We start from the raw sequence: 24,877 nt of genomic DNA, 5'->3' as shown, positions 1-24,877 counted from the left end.
AGAACCCTGTGGCACCTAACTTGTCACTTTTGTCCAAGAAGATGAGGATCTATTAGTGAGCACACTTTGGATTCTATCAGGCAAATGGCTACAAATCCACCTAACGGTTACCTTGTCCATTCTACCAACTTCTCCACAAGAATATCATAGGGGACTATGTCAAAAACCTTACTGAAATCTGGATGCACTTCATCCATAGCATTTATCTGATTCATCAAGCTTGCAACTCTATCAAAAAGAAAAATGAAAAGAGATTCATCTGGTGCTCACAGAACAACCATTTAATTATTTGTTGTAGGATTCATATTTTATTTTGGGATTTTGTTTTTATTATTTTTTCTCTCTCTTTTCGTTACATATTGGAAATCAAAAAAACTATTTTTAAAAATACACTACGTCCACTGATCCACCAAGTTTGTAACTCTATCAAAAAAAGAAATGAGATTCGTCCGGCATGGCCCATGCAGGGTCTTCGTAATCACAGTGCTTTACAAAATCAAAAACAAAATACTAAAGCATTCTACACACACTCTTGACACTCAATTGTCAACATCTGCCACAGTGGATTTTCCCACCTGGAACCTTATTCAAATGCACTATACCTTGCTTGGTTTTCCCCCCTATTGGATAGGATGTTTTAATGTATTTCTCCCCTTCTACACTGCCTTGGTTTTAATGTGTGTAAGTGGGATCTTTTTGTTTGTTTGGTTATAAGTCACTTTGGATTGCAACTTACAAATTTAATCAATAAAAAAAAATGAACAAAAAACATTTCAGTTTTAGTGGAGCAATGGAGACAAGTTTTTCCTACTGCCTGGGGATAGGCAATATGTGGCAATATCACAAATTTTATGCTCTATTTTTAGTATATCCAAAATCCTTTGCTTTTAAGGGGCCACCCCACATTTTCTTCAAAAACTTGCTTTGCACAGATAACTATCATAGAGTTATCAAAATTTCCAAAACTAGAGGGTTCATGGTTTGGCTTTGAAAAACAAGAGGTCCTCAGTAATTAGCTAATTGGGAACCATTGGTCTAAATCACTGAGCTTCTTGGGTTTGCCAATCAGAAGGTTGGCAGTTCAAATCCACACAACGGGGTAAGCTCCTGTTGCTCTGTCCCAGTTTCTGCTGACCTAGCAGTTTGAAAGCATACCAATACAAACAGATAAATAGGTACTGCTGTGGTGGGAAAGTAAATGGTGTTTCTGTGTGCTCTGGCACTTGCCACTGTGTCCCGTTACGCCTAAAGTGGTTTAGTCCTGCTGGCCACATGACCCGGAAAGCTGTCTGTGGACAAACGCCAGCTCCCTCAACCTGAAAAGCAAGATCAGCTCCGCACCTCATAATCGCCTTGGCCTGGACTTAACTGGACAAGAGTCCATTACCTTATCTAAGTGCTTCTTAACCAACCAGTTAAGTTCTACTTAATGGTTCTTCTTTAGGAACAGCAGCCATGATTTTAGAAGACCAAGGAAGCCTAAAGTATGGGTGTTTTCATTCATTTTTGGCCATTTTTACACATTATTGTCAACTGCCAAATTACATGCCCTCATTGGGCATGCTGTAGGCTGTGAGGAAGAAGCCATAACTCCTTTGTAGGGAACAGTTTCAGGATGGGGAGGCAACAGACCCCTAACAACACTGGATATTATAGACTGAGGGGTGGGAATCAAAGCCGGGGTTGGGGCTGGAGCAGCTAGTGTCGTGAAGGCCTCTAAATGAAGATAGGTTACACCCTTTTTAATAAAGAAACTTAGGATAAGCCACACTTTAACAAAAGGGAGCATGTATAGATTGTCACTGACAAAGAGCAATTGATTTAAGAGGGAAGGTCAAGTTTTCTTCTACAAATATACAATGAGAACAGAGTGCTTTTAGCTCTTCCAAATTCTCATAGACTGCCATGCCAGAAATATATCACTACATTTATAAAATATATAAATAGACCAGGCTGAGTTCACCTCAGCAATGAAAATAGATGAAAAGTAACTTTGGGCAGTTGATCTTCACAATACCTAAAGCAGACATATCCAGAAAGATGCAGAAAACAGGTTCTGCCCCCACCTGCCCCGAAAACCTGACGAAGCTACTCCTAGCCTTTTATCTTTTATTTCAACTCCACACTTGGTTATACTGTCAGCTCCCAGCATGGAAACAGCCATAGGACGCCTGTTGGGGTGGGAGAAGAAGATGCCAGCAATGGTGGAAATCACCATTAATTTCCTAACTGGGGAACGCTGTTACTCACTCTGGTAAGCAGCTATCCAAGAGTCTGTAAACAACAGCCATTGAAGGTTGGTTCCTAAAAGCTATTATGGCCAGACTCACCTGACAATAATACCACATGAGGGACTGTCTGGTGTGCAAAAATTCAAAAGGACACCGCTGCTGCAACATAAAGGTAAAGGGACCCCTGACCATTAGGTTCAGTCGTGGCCGACTCTGGGGTTGCAGCGCTCATCTCGCTTTATTGGCCAAGGGAGCTGGCGTTTGTCCACAGACAGCTTCCGGGTCATGTGACCAGCATGACTAAGCCGCTTCTGGCGAACCAGAGCAGCACATGGAAACACCGTTTACCTTCCCGCTGGAGAGGTACCTATTTATCTACTTGCACTTTGAGGTGCTTTCGAACTGCTAGGTTGGCAGGAGCAGGGACTGAGCAACGGGAGCTCACCCCGTCGCGGGGATTCGAACCGCCAACCTTCTGATTGGCAAGTCCTAGGCTCTGTGGTTTAACCCACAGCGCCATCCGCGTCATACAAAGCTGCTATTTGCTAGAAAGCCAACCAGATAGTTTTGTTTTCTTCAAAAGGGGGCATGCTCTTTTATCTGTCATGCAATGTGATGCATGCTCTGTGCAGCACTGAGGACCCACTAGCATTGCTGCCAAGTCACCAGGCCCCATAGAGCAGGGTGTGCTGTTACCAAAAGGAAGTGAAAGCATTGCATCCCCACGACTGCTTGGGTACATGCATAGTGCACCTATTGGTTCATTGAGCAAGTATGATGGGAAGCAGCAGTGTATGCCTGCCACAGGCAGCATGGAGGCAAGAGTTTGGGCAGAATGGAGGGAGTAGGTGAGCAGGATGAAGATCGCTTGCAAGAAATCCCAGTACACAGTTTCAGGTATCTGAAGGGGTCTGCAGAGTAGCACACGCAAACTCTGAAGTGGGTGAAAATAGTTGGGAAAGCAACTTATTCTACAAGACATCTCCCTCTCCTCAACTTCAAGCATGCAAGGCTTTAGTTGTGTACATATGTATGTGCGCACATCAGCTAATTCACACCGAGATGATAAATGTGTACTTGGTTGCATTGCTTCAGACAGTGGATGGAGCTGATATGATCTGACTGCTCCTTCTTGTGAAAAGTAGTAATAATAATAAAAACTAAAATCCCTGCACATAAAACAAACTATTAAGTCAGGGAAAAGCGTAGCCTTCATTTAAGCTGACTGAGGCTTGTGGTCCACTGAGACGGAAATGAGGTCAGGCAGCCTTAAAATGCCCCAAGGAAATCTTGGAGGCTCTGTGTATTGTGCACTTTGGGAAGACATTGAGATCTGATAACATGTGAATGGTTCAGAAGCTGGAGGATTTTGTGCTTCTGCAGTTTCTAAACATTTCAGCAATAATGTTAGCCTAATTTAGATGAAGGAACTGGGAGAACAGCTGCAAGGCATGTCTGGGTGATATATTGATATATTGTCCAAAACTGGTTTCAAGACCACATCGTGATAACCCTCTCAAAATAAATGAGCTGGCAATATCTTGTGAGTCGTGTGTTTGTGCGTGCGCGCGCACTATGCAAAAATAATGATACTGGAAAACACCAGGAAGTCAGCTGGAGTTTCTGCGTCTTCCTGGGTTGAATGAGCAGGCGCTCTTTCCTCCCTTCTCTCTCTCGTGTGCATGCGTGTGCCTGGAAGTAGTCAAAGAAAGCAGGGTTTTGTGAAGCTAACTGATGCTGAAGTTTAAGGAAGCACACACCCCACCACTCCGGCATGGAGGCTTGCTCAGCTGTAGGACTGGGAGCTGTATCTTGGTTGCTTCTTCCTCCTCACCTTAAAGGTAAAGGTAAAGGTACCCCTGCCCGTACGGGCCAGTCTTGACAGACTCTAGGGTTGTGCGCCCATCTCACTCAAAGAGGCCGGGGGCCAGCGCTGTCCGAAGACACTTCCGGGTCACGTGGCCAGCGTGACATCGCTGCTCTGGCGAGCCAGAGCTGCACACGGAAACGCCGTTTACCTTCCCACTAGTAAGCGGTTCCTATTTACATGTGAAAAGGATCTAGGAGTCTTGGTTGACCACAAACTTAACATGAGCCAACAGTGTGACGCGGCAGCTAAAAAAGCCAATGCAATTCTGGGCTGCATCAATAGGAGTATAGCATCTAGATCAAGGGAAGTTATAGTGCCACTGTATTCTGCTCTGGTCAGACCTCACCTGGAGTACTGTGTCCAGTTCTGGGCACCACAGTTCAAGAAGGACACTGACAAACTAGAACGTGTACAGAGGAGGGCAACCAAAATGGTCAAAGGCCTGGAAACAATGCCTTATGAGGATCGGCTAAGGGAGCTGGGCATGTTTAGCCTGGAGAAGAGGAGGTTAAGGGGTGATATGATAGCCATGTTCAAATATATAAAAGGATGTCACATAGAGGAGGGAGAAAGGTTGTTTTCTGCTGCTCCAGAGAAGCGGACACGGAGCAATGGATACAAACTACAAGAAAGAAGATTCCACCTAAACATTAGGAAGAACTTCCTGACAGTAAGAGCTGTTCGACAGTGGAATTTGCTGCCAAGGAGTGTGGTGGAGTCTCCTTCTTTGGAGGTCTTTAAGCAGAGGCTTGACAACCATATGTCAGGAGTGCTCTGATGGTGTTTCCTGCTTGGCAGGGGGTTGGACTCGATGACCCTTGTGGTCTCTTCCAACTCTATGATTCTATGATTCTATGATTCTATGATTATCTACTTGCACCCGGGAGTGCTTTCGAACTGCTAGGTTGGCAGGCGCTGGGACCGAACAACGGGAGCGCACCCCGCCGCGGGGATTCGAACCGCCGACCTTTCGATCGGCAAGCCCTAGGCACTGAGGCTTTTACCCACAGCGCCACCCGCGTCCCTTACTTCCTCCTTATTTCAGACATCGTGATTTATCAGTACTGTATATCATGATATTCAGCTGGTGATATATCACAATGTTGAAAGCCAGATATCGCCCAGCCCAACTGCAGGGGCTCTACAGGGTTTCAGGCAGAGGTCCCTCTCAGCCCTACCTTGGAAAATGAGCCCAGAGCCATTTCTATGCATGATATGTGCTTTCTCTCTGAACTATGGTCCTTCCCAAGTCCCTCATGGTAAATGAAGAAAAATAAATAATGTGCAAACAGCCTGAAAGCAGAGTAAAGATTTTATCAGACGGGCTCTACATCAATGTACTCTGCTAGCAGCTCTCTATGCCAGGCAGTAACATCTTGCCCTGAAGGTCAGTTAACCGCAATCCACTGTTGAGTTACTTATTTTTGAAGCAACCGAGGTGAACATTTCATAAAAGACTATGGTGTGGTGATGGGGAGAAATAGGAAAACTTTTTATGTTTAAGTAAGACCTCCGTGTATAGGGCGGTATATAAACTCAAATAATAAGAATAATAATACTCAGGTATGTAGTTATGTATATTAATTTCAAAATAGTTCAGTTTAGCTATATTCCATACATATTTCACATCTCTATTTGCTTTTAAAGTTTGATTTCACTGGTATTTCCTTACGAATATTTTATACTGTTCTATTTAATCAGCTTATAAATTTTCCTGATTAAGCGATATACAACCTTTGTTTAATAAAAAAGGGGTTGTATCCATAACTGCATGGGCAGCATCCCACTTGCAAAGCAAGGTTTCTCCTTCCTCACCTCCCCACCCCGCTATCTGCCCCGAGGGTCCCCCAAATCTCTGGAGCAGAATTTGAGGGTGCAGGCAGAGCCTGCAGGGGAGATGAAGGTGAAGCTCTGTTGCAGGCTTAGAAATCTGTAGCGGTGCTGCAGACAACCCAAGGTGTCTATTCATTTCCCTGACGGATTTGTACCATTAGAAAGAGGCAAAAGCTACATCTCTAGACATGGCGCTGTTGAAAATAATATAAAAGGCTGAAACACATTTTTTTTGGGTCTTTGTTTGGAAATCAAACCATCTGGCTCATCTCAAAGCCAGCTCTGAGGTAATATTTGTGTCTCCTGGAGTGATTCTTGATGACTGTATATACGTGAAGAAAGGGCTGGCAACTGACTGAAGTGTTTTTAGACAGTTAAAACATCATTTTAAAAAAGTAATGGTTATATCTTAAACAGCTGTATTACTAAAACAATTTGCAGTAAAATAATTCAATATGAAACTCCATTTCTGCTTGAAACATTCATTTAATTTAAGCTGACCTACTTTTCTACTCTGCCATTTTAGCTGGTACTCTGCTGGGCACCAAATTTCAAATACACTAGTTTGTTAGCATTTGAAGAAGCCAGGAATTATTATCCTGTTTTGTTTTATTTAATTATTTCCAAATGTATAAACTGCTCTACATTCAAAAAATACCTGAGCGGTGTACAAAACTAGAACAAAAAACCATAAAACATTGTTAAAAACAGGAAAGTAATGATAATTAAAAGTTGCAGGAATAAAATGAAATTGACATTCGATCCATAACCACACCTGGATGGATGTGCACAGTGGAATTATGCAAAAACTTCTGGCTCTCCAGATATTGTCTGAAAAATAATGACTGGTGCAGTATAGGGGCTTAGACATCTCAAGTTGGCTATGAACCCTGCAATTCTAGATCTGAAGATATGAGGGTAAGAGCAACATGTTCAACAAGACCTTTTCAAGCATGGAGGACCCGACTATTAGCCACACTCACTAGCCTGAGTTGGAGTTCAGCAACATCCCAAGGACCATAGGTTCGCCACCCCTGTTCAAGAGTGCCCTTCCTACAATATAACATAGGAATTTGGGAAGAGGGGTCCCAAAGAAATTTATTGCTCGGTAAAGACTTGTTTGCATTCTTCATAAGTAATTTTAAAGGAATTTGCTGCTCCATAATGGCATCTGGTTAATGTGGCTTGACATCAGACAAAGTGATGGGCCTATCAAGGGCTATGATGTTGCATGAGGTTCCCAAGTTCCCAACTGCTTTAGATAGTAAATGGCAAGAGTGGCTGGCTGCTTTCGAGTCCAGTTTGTGGGCTTCACAGGGTCACCTGGTTGGCCATTACTGGGACTGGATGCGAAACTAAAGTTTATGTGAAGTAGATGGTACACTAAAAAAAACAAGCTATGTTAAGTATTAAAGTATTATTACTATTAGGCTCTTCATTCTTTGTCCAAACATTAAACAACAGACATCTAGTTAAAACCTTTCGATTTTGTCTCACCCTAAAATCTTTTCCTACATTACTAGGGAACAGGTATCTTGAGGTTATTTGAAGCAAGCTTAGTACTGAAGGCATCACAACACCAGAAGCAAAGTTGGAACAACTAAGAAAATGAAATACCACAGTTTAACCTGTAAATAAACGAATGCAACTGTTTTTCTAGCTTTGACTTTTGCCCAAGGTAAGATTGAAATGGTGAAATAAATTGAGGCCTAAAATGTATTAGCCTGGTGTTTGTTCTATTGTCTGTTTGGAATGACTCAATCCATCCGCCACATAAGCTCTGTGCTTAAATCAGCAAGATCTGATGCATCTGCTCTGTTGTGGTTACTTGCAAATCTGAAGACTGGTGAAGGCAGCAAAACTGCTCCAAAACTTGCCGCTCTGCATAATGAGAGATTGCTCAACTAAACTCACCCAAGCTAAAGCACAATGATCCTCCACATACATAGTCATTAGCATATGAAAAAGTTGTCATTTTTAACAATCCACCAAAACCAACATTTAAACTAACCACACCCTTGCGGGAAGCAGCAAAAGTCCAAACAAACACAAGAAAAAACTGATATTTCTTTGTGAATTGTAAAAAGAGCATGCTGCTAAAAAGCAAGGTTAAAAGTTTTAGAGCACTTCAAAATATTTGATATACAGCATAGTATCATATAAAGCCACTAGACTATCTTGAGTTTCGGGAGAAAAAATAATCACAGGATGTTGTTTCATTGGCAACATATCCCCTTTACACTGGATCTACAATGAGTCATACTTATGGAAATAGCTACTCGATTCAGGGCATGCCAAAGTTTCAGTACAAAAACACTTAACTACTTTCTTTGGGAATGGTTATCAGCTAGCACTGAATACAAATTCCTACGCTGGATACCCAACAGCATATGAGAACACCAAGTCAATGGGGAGGAAAGCAATTCGATGAAATGAGCTCACATGGAAAGTATTTTGCCTGAGGGAGGTACATCAGGAAAATAGCTTTCAGTGTTCTTGCTTTGGTTGTTTAAATACCTATAACACCGAAGGCACATAAAGATGGGCTGCATTTTCATAATACATCCCCTCTGTCTTTCTAAAATGCTTATATATGCAACACAGAGCAAACAGGATCTGAGGAAACCTTCTCTCTTCCGTATGAATCTTAGACTTGCATAAGAAATTGTCCCGTTTAAGTTCTGGAACAGAGCTCCAGGTGCCCTTGACAAGAAGAAAGTGAGGGGAGAGCCTTTTTTCCAGTGATGGCACCCAATCTGTAGAATGCCATTCCCCCCCAAGTAAAAGAGGCCCAAACCCTTTTACCATTCAGTAGACAAAATTAAAACCATTAAATACTTTGGTGAATAAATAGCTTACGCTTTGAAATTTTATGGTATTGCTTAAATTTCCCTCTGCTTTAAGTCTTTCTAGAAGATCTTAATTATTTATTGTTCTGCTGCTTTTACTGACTTGTTGATTTCTGTGCACTGCTGAAAAAAATTAAATAGAAAAGCAGTTGGATGGGCAGTGTATAAGTAAATGGTGGTGGTGAAGAAATGTTTTAAATAAATAAATAATAATAATGTGTAATAAATAAATAATAATAATAATGTGTTGCTGTCCTGCAACACAAAAGCAAGAACATAAGATGCTACATGGAAAGCGGAAAGATATTAAATATCTGTGTTTAGAAGATGCTTGATTTTAAGTGACTGCTAGTAAGCCATGCAACCTCATCTCACACATGTTTACACACCCATAGGGTTGCAACTGTGCAACACAATTCTGTGTTCACTTGGAGATAAATCCTACTGTGTTCAGTGGGGCTTGCTTCCAGGTAAGTGTGCACAGGACTGCGGTCTTAATCCTTTAAGATCAAACGTCAGCTTCGAGTATATTGTATTTCTGGAAAAAAGCATATGCAAATGCAATGCTCTATTTTCCCCTCTGTCCCCTCGCCAAGTCTAGATTGCAAGTCTCTTGGGGCAGAGTCCTGACTTTTACTTAGGCTACCTCTTGATGGTGTTGTATGGAATAAATCACGTATTTCATGAAGTAGAAGTAGAACTAGAAGAAAAGGTGCTGGGACTTGCCATGAAGTTGTGACAGTAAGTGTCACATTTTTAACCAGTGCTTTTCTTTGGGGGGGGGTGCCGGTACTGCATAATAATAATAACAACAATAATTTTATTATTTATACCCCACCCATCTGGCTGTGTTTCCTCAGCCACTCTGGGTGACTTACAGCTTATAGAAAAACATAATTAAACACCAAACATTAAAAACTTCCCGATAAAGAGCTGCCTTCAGATGTCTTCTAAAAGTTGTGTAGTTCTTTATATCCTTGACACCTGAAGGCAAGGCATTCCACAGAGAGGGCACCACTACTGAGAAGGCCCTCTAACTGGTTCACTTGAGTACCCCCAGAAAAAAAGCACTGGTTTCATGCAAACTTTCCTCCTGTAGGCTTTGTTTTGTTTTGAAGTATACGGGATTTTAACTAGGAGAAGCAACTGGAACTCTGACCATTAACAGAAGACCTGGACCTTTTCAATAAGTATGGAAACTGCAGCTACAAGGACAGCATGTTTTCACTTTTGACAGTTGAGGAGAGGCAAACAGACCAGACACTTGCTTACCTATTTGGTCTTCTGGAATCAGGGACTCAATTGGAGGATCCAGTTCAGAGCTCTGAGACAAGTAGCTCTTGACTTGGGTCATAAACTGCCGAATAGTCTGAAGCATGTCTGTGCTGGAAACATGGCACTCCTTGTTCTCCTGCAGGAAGCTTACGTAATCCTGAACCAGGCACCCAAAATAGGTGCGCTTATCTCGAGACATCTCTGCTATTTTCTTGATCATCCTCTTCTCTGGGGTCATGAAGGAGCTGAAAACTCCGCTCACTTTCCGCAGCTGGGATTTAACAATTTTGGGAAGCACAAAGGAGCTAGTCCTCTTTTTTTTAGGCTTCAAGGGTGGTGCCATGCTCTCCTGGTCGCTTTCCCCCTCGTACTCTTCCAGGCTGCTGTTAGTATCCCCATCGTAAGGAAAGAGCGGCATGCTCCGATCAAAGTCCAGCGAGTCAGAGGAGGATGTGGAGAGGCTCATGTCGCTTAGTCTCTGCCTGCTGCCTCCATTCCACTGTACTTGTGACTCAGAGTGTGCAGCTAAGCTCTTTTTGCTCTCTGCAAAGTTCTGCTGAGGCGGGGCTCCACCTGGAATGTGAGCAGCTTCTGAGCCATGCACTGAGTTATGGCTCGGTCTAATTGCAGCCGAGCTTTTTGCACTGCTCTCTGCTTCTAAAGAGAGCGCCTTCTTCTTCAGGCGAGGAGGTGGGACGGGAGCAGGCGTCTTCTGCAGCAAATCCAAGTTCCAGTTTTTGTTGTGGTCGGCAGTTTCCGGCAGACTTGCCTGGTTTATATTCCTGGACAGCTGAGGGCTTGCAACAAGGCTATGAATAGAAGGTGGGGGTGGCCGAGGTGGAGGGGAGCGAGACCTCTCTGGGCAGTGCACATCTTGAGGTCTGGGGCACTGTCTTTTCAAATTTCCACTGACATCCTGGCTATGCACTTTCAAGAAGAGAGGATTAATAAAACACAAGGCTCCGTTGGTCTGGCTGCATTCCAGCTCCGAAGGCGTTCTGGTTCTTATAGAATGAACTCCATTTATGAGGCAGAGCTGCTGGGAGCCTTTATATATGCTGTCTGAAGGCAGAGGCTTCTGGGCGAGGGAAGGATTTTGCAGTCTGTTGTTGGCTGGAGAACTCCAAAAATCTGAAAGTAATTATTTGGTTAGTGTAAGAATGCCAATATTATATAGCAAGTGATCAGAACACTCTGCTCAACAACATTTGTGCTCAGGCAAATAGTTCTTTGACTTTCTGTAAAGGGCAGACCCAAGACATTTTGGGCCCTGAGGTGGGAAATCCAAATGGCACCTCCTCCTTCTTCCCCTCTGCAACACACATGTGCACACGCAGCACAGATGGCCTGGCAGCTCTCCTGTACCAGCCTCAGTTCACTTGAGCAGAGTCTCTGCAAAATAACTTTCTGCGAGTTCCTTGGTCAGTTTGCCTCTTTGGCCCAAAGCTGCTGCCAAAGTTCACTACCTGACTTCGCCTCATGACAGACCTGCCTATGTTTCCAAAAACTAAGTTTCTTAAAGTATATGGGGGAGGGGGGCTTCTGAAGAAACACCCCTAAGTGCTTGAATATAACATGGCAGGTTATCTTCGCTTATAGCAATGATGGCAGCACTACTAAGAAGCAGCCTTCTACACAGACCTTCTCCTCTGTTGGTGAATTAATTCAGACATCACTCCAAAGCACTCCAAATGAGCAGGCAGCCCCTGGCTTAGAGCTGCATGTCTGCTTTCATTTCTAGATGCAGGGGCCTCAAGAAGCAAAAAACAGCTGTGCCTATGGTTTGTCAGTTTACACCAACTGATTTGCTTCCTTAATATGAATTGAGATTGTGGCTTTAAATTATGCTGTGGGTTAAATTCCCAAACTTTCCTTTGATCTGTCTGTCCATAAAGAGCAAATAAGGTGGGATGTTAAAGGATCTGCAATTAGCTCTCCCACAGATTTCCCCCATCAAAAGTAAAAGCAGCCACAACAGCCCACCCCCCATCAGACAAGAGGTCTGGCCTTGGTGAAGGAAGCTCAATGCCATTTTATAATCTGAATTATTTCTTTCTTCCTAAATATGTCTGCCTCAGGGGGGAGAACATACAGAAACTTGCTTGGCACCTGTGATATGTTAGTATCTCACAGGGCGAACAACATCTTGGGGTGTGCTTTGGTGCACATTCAAATTGCAAAAATAGCACAGCAAGGGAAGGGTTAACCCCCCCCCCCGCCATGTTGCAGTTCTATACAGATCTTGCTACAGGGCTGATTTTACCCATTTTTGTGGGGGGAGGGGAACCCGCAAGAGAGCCAAACCATAAATTCTGCAGTCCCACCTCAATCTGGCCACTAATCTCAGAAGAAATTTATTGTTACAAGTCAAGTCATACAACTTTTCCATCAAAGTTGCCCCAGAGGGATTTTGACCCTTTATATGGAAGACTCTCTTGAAAAGGCTCCACACATAACTGGAAAGAAACGGAATGAAGGCTCTTTTCTTATCAGTTCCTCAGCCTGGACCAATCACATCCTCAAATTGCATTGCGAAGGTACACATGTGAGTGAGCCAAGATATATGAAAAAGGCACTAAAAGTGTACATATGCTGAATGAAACCACATGTCTTAGTTACATAAACAGAACACATTCCTAGGTGTTGTATCTTACTCAAGTACTGGTCCAACTAAAATCCTGGGAGCTATACAATATTTGCATCAGAGTTATGAACCTCTTTGGAAAATTATAATCTCTCTTTGGGAAGGGGCAATCGCTCTGTGGCAGAAGGGCCAAGTTAAGGCTCCAGCATCAGGTAGCTGGGAAATATAATGATCCAGGCTGCCAGTCAGAAGGGATGCTGAGCTGGCAGTTTCAAAAGGAATCCCATATTTCAGTTTATGGCATTCAAAAATGGCTCCAATTTTCAGAGGGCTAAACACATTAAGCATAATCCTGTGGAATAGGATAAATATCACATCTAGTTCCGTTTATCCCTTTCCTCATAGTGGTCAACTATATGCCTTTGGGGAAACCCACAAGCAAGGCATGAAAGCAGTAACTTGCTCTCCTGCAAATGCCATCCAGAAACACAGAATTATTCTATTTAGATCCAGTGGCTAATAGCAGGTGACAGTTCTACTTTCCATGAATTTATCTAAACTCCTTAGCCATCACCACAAAAATTCGATCATACTGTATATATTGCACAGAGAACTCCATTTCTGTCAGACTTCGGAACATCAGTGCCACCAACTTTAATATTATGAGGGATGGCGAAAAATTCTCTCATTTTTTATCCAAACCATGGATTATTTTATAAAACTCTTGTCATCCCTCATTCTACATGAGTAAGTACGTCTATAACTTGTGTGTGTCACTAATACTATGGCATATCATGTAATTACCTAGACGGCACCCTGTCTGTACATTTGGAATTGTGTTTACTCCCATTTATGGGTGATCTGGTCTACATGTTTTTATAGCCAAATTCTTGTTAGTGGAAGGCAGGGATTTAATCTCAGCTTTCCAGCAAACAACAAATTCCACTTTTCACCTAAAAACAGAGAGAAGTAATGTTCCCTTAATCAGCCAATGATCATGACTAAGTCTCCTCTATAAATCATCAATGGAATGTATTTCTTTACGCTTAAATATTTTCCACATCATATAAATTTAAACATAATCACTTTGTTTCTGTAGAATGACCTCCACACTGAGGTGTGTCTCACCCCAACTTTTCATTGTTGGGTAAAAACCCAATGCTTCCCCCGGCCTTTCATTTTTATTATGTTTTTAATTGTGCTACATATTAGAACTATTTTAACATTTTGTTTATTTATTATGTATTTTTTTATATATTAACTATTTTTTGTTAACCATCCTGTGACCATTTCTGGTATAGTGCAGCATAGAAATCGCTTAATAAAATTAAATAAATCATTCATAATCATATCCTCCCTAATTTCCCCAATTCCTCTTGCCTTACTTTTCTCTCTCTCATATCACCCTCTTTTTAAAAGTCTGCTTTCCAAAGGGGATTTCCTTCCCCATTTGCAGTGTTTGTTTAGTAACTCAACAGGAATGAAACATAAAAATAAGTCTGTGGAGCTGGCTCCTGTGCAGACTAGAGCTATTTCTTGAGGGAGCCTTCCATGATAATTTTGAGTCATGGGGAGACGGAAGGTGAGACAGACAGGGACAGCCTCCCCTGGAGGAAGGACAGGCACCACATGAGAAACAAAACAAACCAAATAGTGGCATGCTAGAGCTCAGAATATCAGCCAGGGGAAGAGAAATTTATTACTCACTGCATGCTGGCTTGAGGTCCACTTATTGCTAGGAAAGAGCAGCATAGTGGTCAAAGGATATAGGTTAGCATCTGGAGGATCTTGGACAAAATCCAACCTCTTGAGGAATAGTCACCAGACTTCCAACCAAGAGCACTGCCAATGTCCCTTTAAAGCTGTCCCAGCTTGCAAACCTATGCAGTAACTGGTTGTCTTCATGTTGATGAAATGCTACAGAAGACTGCTGAAAAGAATCTACTTTTGCTTTTGAACACTCTCTGCTTGGTGGAGCAAAATTCACTTAAATCAACAGACATACTTACTCAGTCCTAGCTGAGCCACCTGTTCAAGATCTGCCTCTGTTGCTGCTGTTGCAATAGCATGAGGCAACTTCAAGGTGAATGGCAAGACATCCCTGATTTGGAGATAAAAAATTGTAGTGTTAGCTAGCTTTATACTTTGGGGTCTCTCTTTATTATACATGCAGTGATCCCAGATAAGTAGATTTCCTTTAGTAGACTGCCATCCAGTGCTTTCCCCCAGGGGGTACTCAAGGATACTCAGTACCGGCACCGCTGTTGTTGTTGTTGTTGTTAAGAAGTTTGGCACTTACTGTAACAACTTCATGGTGAGTATCAGCACCTCTTTTTTTGGTTAAAACGTCTGACACTCAAGCCTTTTTTTTTTCCGCCGGAACTCACCGGAAATGAGTTCTGGCACCTCCTTTGTGCATTTCGACACTTTTGCAGCGTTGTGGTGTCGTTCTTTGGCATGAAGCTCAGTGCTGCACGGCAGAGATTGAGAGCGTAAGGCGGCCGTTTATTTTTTTGCTGCGGCATTGGGGTGAGTGGGTAAAGAAGAGAATTCTCCCCCCAAAAAGCTCAACAATTTTTTTGAAATCGATCCTCAAGAACAGCTGAATAAAGCATGTTCAATCTTGAACAAGTGAAAGCACGTCTGTACTTTGGAACTGTTGAATTTTGCAAGTAGGGTGCCAATGTGTCCAGAAGACTAGGTGGGAAATAATCACACCACGGACAAAATTTCCTTATGGTGGCAGATTATTCTGTCCTTCAGTGTCATATAGGCATTGGCTTATTAAATCCTTTGCCTTGCAGAAGCCCAATGTTAATAACTGTTGTGGTGATAAATCAGAGGAATAAAGCTTTTGGATGATGATTTTAGTCCAAGTGCTCTCATGACGGTCTTGCAATACTAGGGATGGAAGACTGGTGGGGGTTAAATTAAGCCAAAGCCAATAATTAAATGTCCTATGCCAAATCTGTAATTCAACAGAGGGAAGATTAGCCTCCAGGAGCAAAGAATCATTTGGAACACAGGATGGGACAGAAAAAAAATTGCCTTAGGAACTTTGACTGAACAGCTTCTGTCGATCCAAGGTGAGCCCCTGCCCAAATCTGAGGCCCTATAATAATTGTGCTAGGGCAGTCCACACTGCTTCACGATGAAGACGGTGATCTTCAATGAGATTTTTTGCAGTAGGATTTTGTCACTAGTGATAAGGGGAGGCAAGAATGTGAAACCAATTCATTTACACCCCATCACTGGGGAGGAGGACGGTTTAGATGCTCCTTATCTTCAGAATTTTCTCAACTGTCTACTCAAGAAGACACTGAAAAAATTAAGTGGGGTTTGGGTGTGTGCACAATAAAGTCCTTGTAAAGTCAATAATTATATATAAAGTGCCAAAGAATAAAATAAATAGGACCTTTCTATTTATTAGATTGTTTAAAATCTAATAGAAATGACATGAAAGTGAGGGGCAGCCCACCAATGAGGCAGAGTGAAGCACCCGCCTCAGGCGGTGGAAGTGCAAGAGCTGGTGTCTTATCAGTCTCACCACTACCCCTGCCTTGCAGAACGCTGCCCTCTCTCACTGAGTTCAGCAAGGCGCGCGGGGGGGGGGCGGTGTTCTGGCACGCAGCATTGCCGCTCTTCTTCCTCACCCCTGGGTGAGCAGGCATGCTGAGAGTGGGGAGCATTCTGGCGTGCGACAAAAGTGAGGTGTGTGGGGCGCAGAGGGGGCAAAACAGGATTGGCCACCCCTGCAAAAGGGATAGTGGACGGAAGCACAGAGGTAAATTCACCATTCAATACATTCACTTCAAAAATGACGAGGTGGAATCACCAACGATGGGGTCTGTTTGGGGAAGAGAGAAAGCAGAATGGCAGTTGGACACCAGCCAACAAGAGCCAGATGTTTTCCCCTCCCTTTCTCACAGCTGCTGGGTAGGCTCTCCAAGGATTCTTCAAACTTGTATTTATTTATTTTTGAGAAAAGTATTAAAGGGCAACAACAATCTCATTGTAAGGCTAGTCTAAGAAAATTCATCCTTACCTGCTAATACAGTAGAAAGCTATCAGCCTGAACAAATCAGCAAAACTTATTCCAGAGCCTTCCAATGAAAAGGCTGCAAAGCAGAAGAAAACAAACTCAATACATGTTCTGGGAAATGTTGTTGAACTTACTTTCTGCATAGTACTGAATCTACAGCACACAGACTACATTTGTAACAAAAGCTACACATGCAGCTGACCATCTGAAATACCTCAGTCAAAATTCTGTAGCAAAAGGACTAGTTGCTGTTTTGTTTTTAAAGTTCTCAGCATTTGTCTAAACAGTTAAATGAGTCACAAAACCTGCATTGCACAACACGCCAACAGCCGCTGCCACATTTTGCAGCTGCGTCATATCTTAGTAAAGACTATTTACTTTGCTGAAATAACTTGCCCTTTAATTCACAAATTCCACAAACCATTCAGCATCACAACCATGCATCAAGATTTTTTTCATATAAATCAGGCTATTATTGTCTAATAGTTTTTTAGATGTCAAATAATTTTTAACATATTGAAAAGATAAATGAAAGGCAATATATTTATATATAAATTGAAAATGTTCCTCTTAACAAATCTTAAATGCACAAGCACAGCTCATAGCCAATGACTCCCATTAGCTGTACATCCACCACTGCAACCATTATAATTAGGCATAAAACCAGTCCCTTTATATATGCTGACTTTCCATTTCTGCACTGCCTGCCCCTGTGGTTTTAGCAGATACCCACAAAACTTTGCACATCTACAGAAACTTTGCAGTGCCTTGGAAACTCATGCTTTCGCCATCTATAGGTGTAATCTGGGAGCACATCTGAATGTGCGTCCAAATGCCACCCATTATTTTCAAAGAGAAATGCACCCAAATGTGCGCTTTCCTACTGCCATTGCTCTGGCCAGCTTGTGTAAGAGAGGTGTGCATCTAGTTGCCGAAGATCTTGTTCAGCTTACAACAGACAAATGTTCAGACAATTAGTCCTTTAGGTTTTGCCATTCATTGTGGCAAGACTGTTCACATACAACAGGACAGGATAGTGGTTTTCGACCTGTTCTAGAACATCACAGTTCTCCCAAAGGAACAATTTCAAAACTGAGCAGTGCTCCAAGATAACGGTGACACCACCCTTTCTGAACACTTTGATTAATTATTTTAAAGTTCGTAAGGGGCAGGCATGAATCCTTATAGAAAGGGAACTATTCTCTCCCCCCTCACACCAAACAACTTCTAAAATGCTTTAAAAGATTCTAATTATATGAGCGCAAGCGTGCATAGCAAAAGGGTATAGCAAACATGCAGATGCTAAAATTTAAACAGGTGAACCCAAGACAGGTATCTGACAACCTGGACTATAAACAAGCACCTTAATTTAAGGCGATGAAGCCTCATTATCTTTGTCACTTTGTCACTGACTCAGCTAATGTTCATGGGAAATCACAGTCAATTAACCTCAGGAATTTTTCTACTCATCACAGCACAGCCAAGGGAAGAAGAGACAAGTTTTTAAATACTTACTATATGTGCTCTCTTTTATTGCAAACTCTTTGAGACACAATCCAAAATCATTTGGTACACGTAGAGATAAGACTTTCTTCTGCATTCTTGTGGATTTCCTTACAAGGAAGGTCTATAAAAATAAAATACATTTTGAAGAAATATCATTCTAGACTTCTATTTGGGCTGGCCTCCTTTAGCAGTTCCAGCAGAGGGGCCAATAACTTACAATACCTAGGCACAGAATAGAGTCTAACATTTCATAAGGTAACCTATTCAGTGTCTGATTGTCCACTCTGTGAATGATGCTCACCCCCCCCCCAAAATGGACAGTGAGGTAACTCATGCAGCCATGGCACAGCAGAATGGCTATAATAATTACCCTCAGCTGGGGTTGAAAGTTCAAACACAACCTACCCCATGCTGAGAACCAGAAATGACCTCTTTTACCTCTTTCAGGTAAGGTCCTCAGCTCAATTGAAGAGCTTGAACACTCCTGACTGAAGGATCAGACTTGATCCCCAACAAAAATGGTCTTTGGCAAAGGACAGGGAAGAAACCCTGCTGGCAAGAGCTGTTGCCAGTCAGAGTTGCCAGTAGTGGCCTAGATCAGTGTTTGCCAAGGTGGGCGATACTGCTGCCTGGGGTGCGCTTGAACAATCCAGGGGGGTGGTAGCAACCTCATGTGCAATTGGGTGGGAGTTGAATAAAAATAAGGGGGTGGTGGAAGCATAAAGAAGAAAAGACAAGAAAGTGTTGAAAAACCATTCATACATGTTTCATCTGTTCTGTAAGGATGCTTACTGCTAGGTCTGTTGCGGGACAGTGACGCCTCCCCTGGATCCAGCAGTCATGCTGGAAGCGAGGGGTTTTCCAAGGCTGGGGGGAACCCTTTCCCAGGCATCACTTATTCGCTTAAAGAAGGTGGATTTTGGGGTGAGGGGGTGCTGAGTTATTATTTTTCTGAAAAGGGGGTGGTAGGCGAAATAATTTGGGCTAGTTCAACCAACAGTATGCCATGGTATAAGGCAGACTCACAATGTGTCTGAATACTACAACCACATGAGTTGCCCATTCTGGACAACTGTGAAGAAAGGGTGCAGCAAATAAGCATTTATTTTGTATTTAGGTCAAATGAAAGCCATTTCTTACTCCAGGAGGCTGGGACTGCAGAACCTCCACTGCCTCAGCATCGTTCAAGCCAAGCTGTAACCAGATAGGGTGTGTATGAAGAAGTTTATCCAGTATGCTGAGCTTATTGGGGAGGCTGTCATATCCAGAATCTCGTATGATGTTTTTTGAATCTTTCTGATCCGGACACATGTCATCCATGTCTTTCTCTAGACTGTAAACAACATAAGGGGTGGGGGAAATTAAAGCCTAAGTTTAGATCCCTCAAGAAGACATCAATACCTTCAGCAAATATTATGCTAAAAAGCAAATAATGCATTTAGGCCCTTCATCCAGGGATCACACAGCAGTTTACAATATAGAAACACACAATACATACTATAGTAACAAACCAAAACAGTAACTGCCCCCCCCCCCACATTATAAAATGGCACAGAATGTTTAATTAGCCAAAGGCCTGGGAGAAGAGTAATGTTTTCCCCCAGTGCCTAAAGATACACAGGTGAAACTTGAAAAATTAGAATATCATGGAAAAGTTCATTTATTTCAGTAATTCAACTTAAAAGGTGAAACTAATATATGAGATAGACTCATGACATGCAAAGCGAGATATGTCAAGCCTTTATTTGTTATAATTGTGATGATTATGGCGTATAGCTGATGAAACCCCAAATTAACAATCTCAGAAAATTACAATATTGTGAAAAGGTGCAGTAGCTATTCAATCCATAACACCTGCAATGGGTTCCTGAGCCTTTAAATGGTCTCTCTGTCTGGTTCAGTAGGAAGCACAATCATGGAGAAGGCTGCTGTCCTGACAGTTGTGCAGAAAGCCATCACTGAGACCCTCCATAAGGAGGGAAAGCCTCAAAAGGTAATTGCAGAAGAAGTTGGATGTTCCCAAAGTGCTGTATCAAAGCACATTAATGGAAAGTTCTGCGGAAGGGAAAATGTGGAAGAAAAAGGTGCACAAGCAGCAAGGATGACCGCAGCCTGGAGAGGATTGTCAGGAAAAGACCATTCAAACATCTTGGGGACTTTCACAAGGACTGGACTGAGGCTGGAGTTAGTGCATCAAGAGCCACCACACACAGACGGATCCTGGAGATGGGCTTCAAATGTTGTATTCCTCTTGTCAAGCAGCTCCTGAACAAGAAACAACGTCAGAAGCGTCTTACCTGGGCTAAAGAAAAAAAGAACTGGACTGTTGCTCAGTGGTCCCAAGTCCTCTTTTCTGATGAGATCAATTTTTGCATCTCATTTGGAAACCAAGGACCCAGAGTCTGGAGGAAGAATGGGGAGGCACACAATGCCAGATGCTTGAAGTGCAGTGTGAAGTTTCCACAGTTTGTGTTGATTTGGGGAGCCAAGTCATCAGCTGGTGTTGGTCCACTGTGCTTCATTAAGTCCAGGGCCAACACAGCCGTCTACCAGGAGATTTTGGAGCACTTCATGCTTCCTTCCGCAGACAAGCTTTATGGGGATGCTGACTTCATTTTCCAGCAGGACTTGGCACCTGCCCACACTGCCAAAAGTACCAAAACCTGGTTCAATGCCCTTTGGATTACTGTGCTTGATTGGCCACCAAACTCGCCTGACCTGAACCCCATAGCAAATCTATGGGGCATTGCCAAGAGAAAGATGAGAGACATGAGACTGAGCAATGCAGAAGAGCTGAAGGCTGCTATTGAAGCATCCTGGTCTTCCATAACACCTCAGCAGTGCCACAGGCTGATAGCATCCATGCCACGCTGCATTGAGGCAGTAGTTGATGCAAAAGGGGCCCAAACCAAATACTGAGTATATATGCATGCTTCTACTTCTCAGAGGTCCAGTATTGCTCTATTTGCAATCCTTGTTTTGCTGATTTCATTTAATATTCTAAATTTTCTGAGATTTGGGGTTTTCATCAACTGTACGCCATAATCATCACAATTATAACAAATAAAGGCTTGACATCTCGCTTTGCATGTCATGAGTATTTCATATATTTGTTTCACCCTTTAAGTTGATTTACTGAAATAAATGAACTTTTCCACGATATTCTAATTTTTTGAGTTTCACCTGTATAATAATGGCACCAGACAAGTCTTCCTGGGTAGAGCATTCCACAAATGGGGAGCCACCCATTCTAAAGTTGCCATCCTCTGGATCTCTCATGGAGGAGGCACACGAAGGGCCTCAGATGATAATGGAAGGGTCTGGGTCAGTTCATATGGGAAGAGACAATTCTTATTGCAGTTAGCTGTTTGTGAGCTTTACTAGGGAGTGTTGTTGCCTGTTCTTGAACACAGGGTGTAGAGGTTAGGAAATGCCATAAATTATGTTAATATAGGGCTGCCATACATATGGACATTACCGGGATATCAAAGGCAGAATTGACATCCAGGGGGAATTTTGGTGGTTCCCTAAAAAAAACTTTTGGGGTGTTCTGGTTTGAAATATGGCAACCCTAGTTAATGCTATAAGATGAGTGGCAACCAAGCAAGTGGTATGTAACGCAATCTGTGAACAGGAGGTCCCTAATTCATATCTCACCTCCGTGTGGCCTTCAGCCTGCTCTTATTCTACCCAAGCCCCCACTTCTGTGGTATGGAGATAATTATACTTGTTTACCTTACAGGGTTGTTGTAAAGATTTCTGAGTTAATATACATGAAGCACTATGAGCACTCTGAAACATTATATAATTATTGTTCCACCATAAAATGATAAACTATTTACCTCATTTTCAAAAAGTTAGCCACACATTTGTATTATAAGCTGTTATTTTGCTGGACATTGATTATATATAATATATATAAATGAAACAATGTCCAGCAAATTTATATGCTCTATGCAGCTTCCAGTACAACTTTCAGGATTTTACCTTTTTTTTTGAGGAACACAAGACCTTGTGCATCCATTCCATACTTTAACACCTGCACTACAATGAAGGTCCAACTTTCTTCCCTCCGTCACTCGCCTATTTTAGAATGTATGATTGCAGTTGTCTTTTACTGAGTCGGAAAAGCATCCTGCAACTCACATCAGAAGTGACTATTATAGAAGTGATCTAGCGACGCAGAAACTAGACTCTGGGACAAGAAGCCTGGGAACTTAAGAGACATGTTGACAAGCTTCCTCAAGATCCCAGGCTAAAGATATTTCTCTCTCTAATGTATCTTCCAGTTCTGCCAGTCACAATGGACTCATTAAATGACTTCACAATGAAGAATTGTATAGCACTGCACCAGCACAAGAACAGAGCACTTGGAACCGTAAGACTCATTGCAGGTGACTTACCATGGAGCAGGTACACAAACACCTCAATTACACAGCTGATCTATGCTTCGCTGAAGGAGGGCATTTACATTCCAGCGAAAGTAAGAGCATTTTGTAATAAAAAAAATATTATAGGGGCAGAAGCCGGTGTCCGAGCATCATCAGTTCATCCACCACTCACACAGCGCCACCCTTCTGAGCAGAATGATGATTCATAACTCCTCGTACAGACTTGTCAGTGGGAAGAGGAGGCAGTACCAAGGCTCTTCTCTTCCATTCCTGTTCTTCCTGTTTGGTTTCAAGAGAAGAGACAGCAAAGCTGTACTTCCTCTCCAAACTGATTTACTCATTACCACTGCAGTGTGGGAGCTGCATCTGTGCAGTTGGGTCCACTGCCACACTAGAACACAGGAGGAACAATGACATGGTATGGTTCCTTCTGCTGCTATGAGAAGCTACCATATTTCCACCTGTGGCCAAATCTCATGCTCAATACATATGTCACCAGCAGGACCCAGACATGTGGAAGCGACTTACACAATGAGGTGGATGATTATGAAATTGGGGAATGCGGACACTTGTATCTGTACTTTGCAAACTAGCTGTCAAATGTGCACCATATGATGGAAAACGTTGAGTAGGGACATTTACTCAGCACTTAACAACCTTTGCAGGCACTTGTCACAATGACATTCTAGTAAAAGATGAGGTCACAATTATAGCAGAACTAGCTGTAGCACAATACCATCAATTAAATCATGTCAATTAACATTCAATCACAGTTTCCTGTTTTCAAAACACCCCTCTCCCTACCTGGAGCAAAGACAAAGTCAAGGGTAGGCCAGCTCTGTATGTCAGGCCTATGACAAACTGAGACAGACCCATGGGTGCCATGGAGGCCATGAAATCCCAAGTTGGTCACCCATAATTCTTGTCTGGGATTCCTCCAGGACCACTGTGACCAGCTCAGTGAGGGAGGCTGTTGGGCCACTGGGTGGACAGCACACCAACAGCAGCCCTAATCTGTCTCTAAGACCTAACTTCAGATACAGGTTCTCTAGTCCCACTCTAAAGCACATTTCCCATTGAGTAAGAAGAAACCACAGTGAACTACGACAGCCCCACCTCCCTGGTCCTCTAGCCTGGATTGGTGCTGCACCAAGCACCCTGTATGACAGACCTGGGTAAGATGTGACCCACCCATCTTTGCCATCCATGTCTCAGTAATGCACACCAGGTCAGCACAGTGGAAGAGCTCCCAACTGTACCAAAGGGCTGTAAGGTAAAGGTGAAGGTGAAGGTGAAGGTGAAGGTGAAGGTAAAGGACCCCTGGATGGTTAAGCCCAGTCAAAGGCAGATATAGGCACAGGCATCTGTTGTCCCACCTCTGCTGCACAAAGCCCTTCCCAACCTAACTTCTGACAATGATGATATGAGAAATACAGCCTCCATGAAGTTCTCAACTGGAAAACAAAGTTTTATATTGTTGTTGTTTAGTCGTTTAGTCATGTCCGACTCTTCGTGACCCCATGGACCAGAGCATGCCAGGCACTTCTGTCTTCCACTGCCTCCCGCAGTTTGGTCAGACTCATGTTTGTAGCTTCAAAGACACTATCCAACCATCTCGACCTCTGTCGTCCCCTTCTCCTTGTGCCCTCCATCTTTCCCAACATCAGGGTCTTTTCCAGGGAGTCTTCTCTTCTCATAAGGTGGCCAAAGTACTGGAGCCTCAGCTTCACGATCTGTCCTTCCAGTGAGCACTCAGGGCTGATTTCCTTAAGAATGGAGAGGTTTGATCTTCTTACAGTCCATGGGACTCTCAAGAGTCTCCTCCAGCACCTTAACTCAAAAGCATCAATTCTTTGGCGATCAGCCTTCTTTATGGTCCAGCTCTCACTTTCATACATCACTACTGGGAAAACCATAGCTTTAACTATATGGACCTTTGTTGGCAAGGCAATGTCTCTGCTTTTTAAGATGCTGTCTAGGTTCGCCATCACTTTTCTCCCAAGAAACAGGCATCTTTTAATTTCGTGGCTGCTGTCACCATCTGCAGTGATCATGGAGCCCAAGAAAGTAAAATCTCTCACTGCCTCCATTTCTTCCCCTTCTATTTGTTAGTTTTATACAGGGGTAAGTGATGATTTAGATACCATGGATCAACACTGTTCAGGACGTTAAAGGTCAGAACCAGCAGTCTGAACGGAGCCTGGAAACAAACAAGGAGCTAGTCCACCTCCAAAAGAAAAGGATTTATTTATTCCAAGTAGCCGACATTACCCTGGCAGTAGCATTTTTCACCAGC

The 24,877-nt window shown here is 42.8% G+C and overlaps 1 protein-coding gene across 9 annotated transcripts in view; it reads right to left on the bottom strand.

Annotated features, from left to right (window-relative positions):
• Positions 1 to 24,877, bottom strand: part of RIN2 (Ras and Rab interactor 2) — a 73,809-nt gene that overhangs the window by 18,894 nt on the left and 30,038 nt on the right. For 5 of the 9 annotated variants that reach the window (XM_083448620.1, XM_083448622.1, XM_083448621.1 and 2 more), the window contains exons 4-8: positions 19,331 to 19,523; positions 18,200 to 18,311; positions 16,688 to 16,760; positions 14,652 to 14,743; positions 10,056 to 11,189 (exon numbers count right to left, since the gene is read on the bottom strand). In XM_083448620.1, the coding sequence (XP_083304746.1) occupies positions 10,056 to 11,189; positions 14,652 to 14,743; positions 16,688 to 16,760; positions 18,200 to 18,311; positions 19,331 to 19,523 (1,604 nt within the window). Of the gene's footprint in view, positions 1 to 10,055; positions 11,190 to 14,651; positions 14,744 to 16,687; positions 16,761 to 18,199; positions 18,312 to 19,330; positions 19,524 to 22,177; positions 22,449 to 22,593; positions 22,616 to 22,753; positions 22,856 to 24,877 lie in introns of those variants that run through there. The other 4 variants (XM_083448623.1, XM_083448626.1, XM_083448624.1 and 1 more) reach the window with 4 other exon arrangements.

The sequence above is a fragment of the Podarcis tiliguerta genome (genome assembly GCF_965153285.1).
Source record: "Podarcis tiliguerta genome assembly, chromosome: 7".
Lineage (NCBI taxonomy): Eukaryota > Metazoa > Chordata > Lepidosauria > Squamata > Lacertidae > Podarcis > Podarcis tiliguerta.
This window is presented reverse-complemented; position numbering and strand designations above follow the sequence as displayed.